The sequence below is a fragment of the Melitaea cinxia genome, chromosome 15 (genome assembly GCF_905220565.1).
Source record: "Melitaea cinxia chromosome 15, ilMelCinx1.1, whole genome shotgun sequence".
Lineage (NCBI taxonomy): Eukaryota > Metazoa > Arthropoda > Insecta > Lepidoptera > Nymphalidae > Melitaea > Melitaea cinxia.
The window spans coordinates 10,947,172-10,955,408 of NC_059408.1; the positions used below are offsets into that span (position 1 = coordinate 10,947,172).

General features: G+C 37.1%; 1 protein-coding gene across 1 annotated transcript; it reads left to right on the forward strand.

Annotated features, from left to right (window-relative positions):
- The first annotated feature begins 234 nt into the window (after positions 1-234).
- On the forward strand, positions 235-8,014 carry LOC123660526 (segmentation protein Runt). Its single transcript, XM_045595584.1, has 3 exons — positions 235-682; positions 5,594-5,728; positions 7,368-8,014. Exons 1-3 carry the CDS (start codon positions 235-237, stop codon positions 8,012-8,014), a joined length of 1,230 nt encoding a protein of 409 aa, XP_045451540.1.
- Positions 8,015-8,237: the final 223 nt, after the last annotated feature.

Here is an 8,237-nt window from a genome sequence, read left to right on the forward strand (position 1 = left end):
TCCCCCGCCCGGCGTCTTGCCCGCACCCAACAAGTGGTGTAGACGGGTCACGGCTCACACGACGTCTCGCGCCCAGACTTTGAACAACTTGTCAGAGTGCTCCGCGCCCGTTTTGCCGGGAGTTTGAATTTAGATCGCGTGTTTAAAACTTTTAGCGGAGTGTTTTAAAGACTAGTGACGTGACGGAGAACTTTAGTGGCATGTAGAAAAGTGTTTTAGGGTAAACTGGAGTCGATGCACCTTCCGCACGCGAGCCCCCCGGTTCCTATGATGACTGACGTTTATTCACACATCCACGAGTATTACCGGCAGAGCCACGGAGACCTGGTGCAGACCGGTTCACCTGCTGTACTGTGTTCTGCTCTGCCTGGCCACTGGAGGTCGAACAAGTCCTTACCGGTGGCCTTCAAGGTCGTCGCCTTGGACGACGTGCAAGATGGCACGTTAGTTACTATTAAGGCTGGTAACGACGAAAACTTAATGGCCGAGATGAGAAACTACACGGCAGTGATGAAGAACCAAGTGGCAAAGTTCAATGATCTGAGGTTCGTGGGTCGGAGCGGTCGTGGCAAGTCCTTCTCGCTCACAATCACCATCAGTACCTTTCCATCTCAAGTGGCGACATATACAAAAGCTATAAAAGTTACAGTAGACGGCCCGCGAGAACCAAGAACTAAGCAAAGTAAGTATTGTATTCTTTATGAATTTTGTGTTTAAATTTAAAACTTTGTATATATTTTAATTACAGCGCGAATACCTACCTGCTACTTGACGCTAACTTTTTTTATTAGATACTGTGTTTGTATATTTAAATGATTTTTAATAAATGACTAAATCTTAAAATATGCTTTGTTTCGTGAATTTACGCGCGTTTTTGTATGTCCGTAACTTACGGATAAAAAGTGTTTTTAAGCTTATTTTTTTTAAACTAATTTAAGTGTAGAAGAGTTGAACATCCTATCCTCATTTGAACTTTAGAATCTTTTACATTTGTAATATTACAAAAATCGGGAATAAATAAAAAATGTATTTGAGTACCTGCCTGAATGATAAATATTATCAACTGAGTTTTTTAATCGTTATTAATTTATATAATTAAGTACTAATGTTTTTGCAACGACACAATTTTGTAAGATTAAAATTGTAACAGTAATTAAATTCCTTAATAAATATTTATAAGTATTTTACTCCTTTGGATAAAACAAAATTGTTTCTTAAAAAAAATATATCTTCACTTTAAAAGTTTGATAAAATAAGGTAAACGTTAATAATAAGTATATACACAACACACTGATATGAGGTGCAACCCACACAGTAAACAACAATAACAGAAAATAAACAGCTTACTTAAAATAATGTGGGTATGACAAAACCAATATATATCGCGTATATCGCTATCGCGTGTCGTATCTAGTAATAATTAGATAGCATACTACAACTTTATCAATTACAATGACGATGCGTTGGCCCAGCGATCACAGCACTGGCCGCTGCGGTGGCGGTTGCGGGTTCTATCCCCACTCACGACAGATATTTGAATTGGCTATATAGATATTTGTCGTGGTCTGAGCATTTATGCTTGTGCATTGTGTGTTGCGGGACCTCCTGACACATGAAATAATCCAACTACCGTTGAGTGCAAAACGTGTATTTAATTATTATTACATTTTTTTTATTACGATTAATGTTATATATATAAAGAAGCACAATGTTCGGACATATATTTAAAAATAAAATAATATTTAACTTTTTACATAAATATATTATGCAGATAAACTGTAAATAATTCCTGGAAAAATTTAACCGACTTTAATTCCGTGAACATTAAATTATAATCAACTTTATTTCGCAATTACTTCGCAAAAATAAACGCCAGATAACTATTACCTTGGAAAATAAAACGTGCGTTATAATTTTGTTATAAACGTAGCACACAAAGTGAAATTATTTTATCATGCGCGCGCGCTGGCTAGCCGCCAGTCCACAAGAGATTCTGTGGTCCCGACCATTCGACCACATTTAAAATAGCCAAGTCATTTCATTTTTGCGCTATTTTATTGTTTATGCGTCATAAAATAGTACTTTACCAAATAATTGCTAATAGATAAAAAAATAGTTACGGAAATGGTCGCTGTAATAAAATACACGTGTTATATTTATGAACAGAAAGAACTATCTCTCAATTATGTGTTACTTCTATGTGGCATTTTTTACCGGTAGGTAATTATAATTTACACGAGTTTTTTTATATTCAATAAATTACACTTAGTCTTTTTATATTTAGTTGCTATTTAAGAAAATAATCTACTCATCATGAAATGTCATATACTGAAAATTTAAAAAGATTTTTAAAATAAGTAAGTAGGTATTTATTTATTAAAAAAAAAAAAAAATTGACAATTTTTTTTGAAAAATTTATACATTGTTAAAAGCGTTCGTGAAACCTCGTCAATTATAAATATATCAAAAATGTAATACTATTAAGAATGTAGATCAGATATAAATAAAACCCAACATGTGTGCGATTGTAGGAACGTGAGAATCAGTCAATCAAGCGGACATTAATAACGCACTCCTCTTAATCCTTCACAACCGGGTAGTAGGCGTACTACAGAAATAACTTTGATTGTCTTTAAGAGACTTGTAATGTGTTGACGTCGTCTTGTAAATTGTTGATGGTAAGAGCTTTTAAAAATATCCTTGCAAGTAAATAATGACTCGATGCTTTGAAACGGGGGACTTTAAAACAATTGTTTTTAAAAGTAATGTATGGCTTTGTAAATAATTACAGTTAAAAACGATAATGGTTTTTATTATAAATTACTTACTAAGAAAATACCAATAAAGGTAACAAACAAAATATATGTACTTAGGTATAAAGGTGGTTTTATCTCTAAATAATTTTAAAATAACACAAAAATTATAAAAAGAACTGGAATAAAATTCGTAACGTTTTGGAAATAAAATTAAATATTACAAGGAAATATTTTTAAAATTATTTTTATAATTATTTAATAAATTAAATTTGTAGTTATCCTTTAATAATCCTTATAAATATAACTACTAAAAAATGTTAATAGATAAAAAAAATGATAATTTTATTACAGATTCCAAAAATAAATAATTTCGTAGCGACAAAAGTATTAACGAACAATGATTACAAAAGCGTTCATAAAATAAAAATCACATTTACAAAGCGATCCCCACTTCAATAAATCAAGAACAATTTAAAAATATGTCACACAAAACCCATCTCAATTAGAAACGAGACAACAAATCACGCTCGAATCATAACGTTTTGACACCACAGAACTATTTTCGTTATATACGACCGTCTGTATAAACAAACCGATGCGCCCAAACTTTGGTCAATAATAAAAAGACGCGGAAAAACTAACATCCTAACTAACGACGATAAACATCAAAGGCTGAGTATAATAACGCGTACGGTGGCGTCCGAGTTAATACCGCGCTGGGGCACTAATTAATTAATTCGTCTTACCATTGAATTTATTCGCAGACTTATAAATTAACATAGCTCAAATTGTTTACATGAAATTGGCGGTTTAAATATCAAACGTTTTCATTAGAAATTATTGTAATACAATCTTAATCGGAAGTCTTGTTAAATAAATTTAAAATGGCGTGATGTTAGTTGTAATTAGAACTCAAAAGACTCTGTAAAGTATCAAAGACTGTTTCGAAAATAATTATGCGAACAAAGAGAAAAGTGATCAATTTCAAAGTTTAATAGGTAGGCGACACTTGCTGTACAAGCGCTTACCAAGTTTCATGGTGCGGCCACGGTCGCGTAACAGATGTAAACAATCTCGGGGCCCGTCGTAAAGTCCGTTTGATCTCCCCGCCAACGCCCGCTGCCTCTAAAATATGGATTTTATGTCTCTCCGCTGCTAATACCACATCCACACCCAGCGACCCTCATAACCGACGTATGTGATGGAGTTACCACCGATTTGTGTCCTCTCGTAACTCTGAAATCGAAAGACTCATACATTGGCCCATTTCGAAACTGGCTTTATTGAATTCGAAACGAATTTTGTAACTTCCAATGTTTCTAAGACAAGTTAATTATATTTAAATGTCGAATATATCTGACTAATAATATTTAAAATAACGAAACATAATTTTAAATTAAGTCGCGTATAGAATTAGAAATACGAATCTATAAGAACGTCTCAAAATAACGCAACACAATCAAAAGTAAAAGACAATATAAATGTGGTGCTAGTCATGAGACGATGTCGCCACTCGCCCCAACTTATGAGCTATAACTCTGATTCCATTTATCCAACACGCGCCCAACACGTCTTCCACATTAATTTACGAGTAAAAAACGCTCGTTTCTCATCCCAGTTATTTAACGCCTATTTTGACACTTGTGTCTGATTGCCTATGTCTTTATTATCGGAGCTCCGCATTAATACGTTTAGCTGCACATAATATTTTTTTATAAAATTCACATACACTTTAATAATAGTTCGCTATAGCTTAATAATGATTATTAATTAGATGCAAAGCTAAAGCAACATATCATTATTAATCCAAAATGTCTCTTAACAGTTAGACCGACTCTCGTTCCATGTTAATATTCAGAGCCCCGCATGTGCAAAGGGTTGGGGAACCGAATTTAATTGAATACTGGCATTAACAAATGGAGCGGACCATTTCCGAGTTCCACATTTAACTTATTATGTACCATGATGGCGGAGCTCTTCAGCTGGATTGCCACGTGACAGCGCGACGGGCCATCCATCACGTTCTTAATTTAAAATACCCGCGATTTGGGAAACGCTCGCCCGAAACACTCGCTAATCACGGATCTGAACGGATTGTGTAAACGAAAATAAAGTGATCGCTTTTGTAAACATTCTTAAGTTGCAATAAAAATGTCTACGCACCTGATTATTTACGAGAAAAAAAATATATGTAACGATCAAGAGCAATCTGGATTTCGATAGAATTTAGGCTAGCTACTTAAAAAGTTGCTTAACATAAAACATCACAAGAAGAGTCACTAAACAATGTTCAGTAATTCAAAACAAAGTAGACAAAGTGCTCGTAAATAGTTAATCTCGTAGTAAAAACGTCGATACACCTGATCGAATCGATTGAGATGACTCGCGACCGGATTAAAAACGATCATAAAACGAAAATAGACGTCGGCAGTGGCGTCTTCAGTAGCCTATCGATTAAACAAATAAAAAAGCGTTTCGCTAGCTGAAAGGCGAAAGGCAACGTGATGGTGGTGGGTCGTAAAAACGTATAGCACAGAGATGCCGGCTAACTGCAGTAGTAAACCGGTCGTTTTGTATACAAGCCCCTTATTATAGTCGGCGGGCGCGGTAAACATTGCGCTGGCCGTGTGTCGCCGCCTTTACTGCCTTGCCTTTGTGAGTTGTGATTGCGACTCCTTGCGGAAATACCCGAGGTTTGACCTCGCCATAACTGCGTCTTAAAAATCTTTCACCTACGAAAAACAACCTAATCTCTCAACTCTCAACTCGGCAACTTATATTTTTTTAATAATTTGCTTTAAAGTTTCTAATATAATTGTTTGCTTTCTTTGTTTCAGATTATGGTTACGGTCACCCTGGAGCATTCAATCCGTTCTTATTAAACCCTGGATGGTTAGATGCAGCATACTTGAATTACGCATGGGCTGATTATTTTAGGGCACCCCAATTAAGAGATCAGGCTCTTGTAAAAGGTAATGCATTTTTTTTTTTTTTTTTAGTTATGAAACCAATTTTGGTCTCAACAAATTTTAAGAATTTCTAGTTTTAAGATAGTTAAATTACGAAGTATTCAAAGGAAATGCTGAAAATGTGAATAATCAGAAAATATAAACATAAACTACATAGGGCTTAAAATAGATATTAACCATTCTACGATTCCTGCTAAACTTCCTATCGACGGATTATTTGGCATTCGTTAATTTAAAAATTCCCGATTTAGGAAACAACACTCGAAAACATGTTGCTCGCAACGGAACCACCCCTCAAGGCCGTACAACGCAAAGGCTCAAATAAAAGAAGCGGCTCTTGAGCGCTGCAAAACAACACCGGTCCGACCGAAGCAAAACCACCCGCTGAAGTCCGTTCGTTGGGGGAAGTGGGGGTGCAGAACGGAAAAAGTATAAAAAGCACCACCTTCACGTTCGAGAGAGTGTGGAGTCAATTTTATTCCAATGTAGGCGACCGCGCCACCAGCCACTTTTTGTTTCCGACGCTGAAACGCGAGGAGCGTTGTACTCAAACACCTACCGACTTTTATTAAACCTAAGCTCGGTTCATTTTCACAAAGCGATACGCTTAACTTTGCAATTTGTATTCAAAGATTTCTTCGGTAACTCTACATACTCCCTATACTTTTATACGGTATTATAAAAGTTCATATCATCATACTTTTTAATATACTTACTTAAAAAGGTATATCATTATGCATTCGGAACTAAAAACAAAGTTCCAAGTCAAAAGAGAAAGTCATAACATTGTAATAAGTTGAAAATTAATTGTATAAACATAATTATCTTACAGTATTTTCAAATCTGAGCGTCGGGATCACCTCAATCAGACGCGACGCCGATATTGGCCCCCACCTCACCAAATTACCCCCTAGTTACGACCCCACCCACCCCCTTTGCCTTTTAAAGTGGTCTGCGCACCACTGCCACTGCTGCAAATATAAAAAGTGTAAAAGAGATACGAGCGCTGCACCACCTCCGAGCTCTTTGTGGCCCAATCTGCGCCTCCATCGTGTCCTTTTTATGCGCCCGTTTCTCTTACACTTATCGAGAATCAAAGCTCGCAGTAGCTATAAGAACTTTTGAACAGTGTTGCTAATGAAAATTTCACGTTTCGAATCCTCTTTGTCAGTCGCGCACGGAGATAACGAACTTCCTTATCGCGATAGACCCGGCTTTGTGCCGAACATGTGTCCGATGTAACACCTCACACGTGCCGCGCATCGCTTATGCGGTTTCTACACCGAGAATAGAGAGGAGACATGTTGAACAAAATTAAGGTAGAATGTCGTGTCTGGGTCGTAAAGAAGGACGTTCTGTTCGGATAAATAAATATTGCACCCTCACCCTCCTAATATCGTACTAAAAAAACATCCCTTTCGATGAAGCTGCCTTTAAACGCCTACAGATTGTACATTATCCTTAGCACGATTATGCACCCTCGTTGTACAGGGAATCACCAGAGTGCCCGAGTGCCACTGGCAGTCCCCGGGGGCTCGTCTCTCATATTACGTCATGTCGTCAAATCAGACAGTGGAAGCTGTCGAACAAAGCATTATATATTGTAATGTAATTACTAATTTAAAATTTGCTTTGTCTATAGGAGGAAGCGCACCGATAACTACATCACCAGTCGCATTGCCGGGAAGTGAACTATTTCCTTTCTCTCCAGCGATAGCCACGTTACCACCAGGAGGACTAATTCCTCCTCCTGGAGCATTTCTACCTCCAAATGGTTTGCTACCATTTCCGCCTCATCCAGCAGAACTAGCATTGAAAACGATACCACCAGAACTTTCGTTGAAAAACGGTGTTAATCCTTATGATGCCCTGAGGCATTTACAAAGCAACGTTTCCTCGATGGACACCTCTAGCGCTCGCTTATCACCAACAAGTAGCAGACAAAGTGGAAGTCCGAGAAGTATCGCAAATGTCAGCCCGAGATCGAAGACCGATTCGAAGTCAGAAGTAAACTCCACACATGATGCGACGATATCTGACGACTCCGATGAAGAACAAATCGAGGTGGTGAAATCAGCTTTTCATCCAACGAGGCCGGCGAATGTGGAACTTCAAGAGATGAAGCAAGTTCAAGCTGCGGACTCTACGGTGACAGACCGGCCGAGAATGCGTAATGAACTGAGAGCGCTGTCGCAACGCACAACCCGCGCCCTATCCACTAGCCCGAAATCAACGAAAATTACTAATGGTTCAATATCAACCCAAAAATCTGTATGGCGACCATATTGACATTTTTAGTGTAAGTGACTTAATCTCCGTACGGAACGGAACCATTGAAATGTGATAAATCGAGCTTGTACATACTGTATTTTTAAATTCAGATATTTATTAATAGAGATAGATATTTCGTTGAGAATAATTTAATGGAAAGGTGTCTTAAGGTGTGTTAAATCTGTTGCTGCTAAATTTATCTGACGTATAACGGTATCCGTCAGATAAGAGTTTATGATAT

Excerpts from the sequence above, each read along its gene's own strand:
- LOC123660526 (XM_045595584.1), top strand. The coding sequence starts at position 235 with ATGCACCTTCCGCACGCGAGCCCCCCGGTTCCTATGATGACTGACGTT. Across the intron at positions 683-5,593 it reads AGAACCAAGAACTAAGCAAA|ATTATGGTTACGGTCACCCT; the intron begins GTAAGTATTGTA and ends TCTTTGTTTCAG. Across the intron at positions 5,729-7,367 it reads AGATCAGGCTCTTGTAAAAG|GAGGAAGCGCACCGATAACT; the intron begins GTAATGCATTTT and ends CTTTGTCTATAG.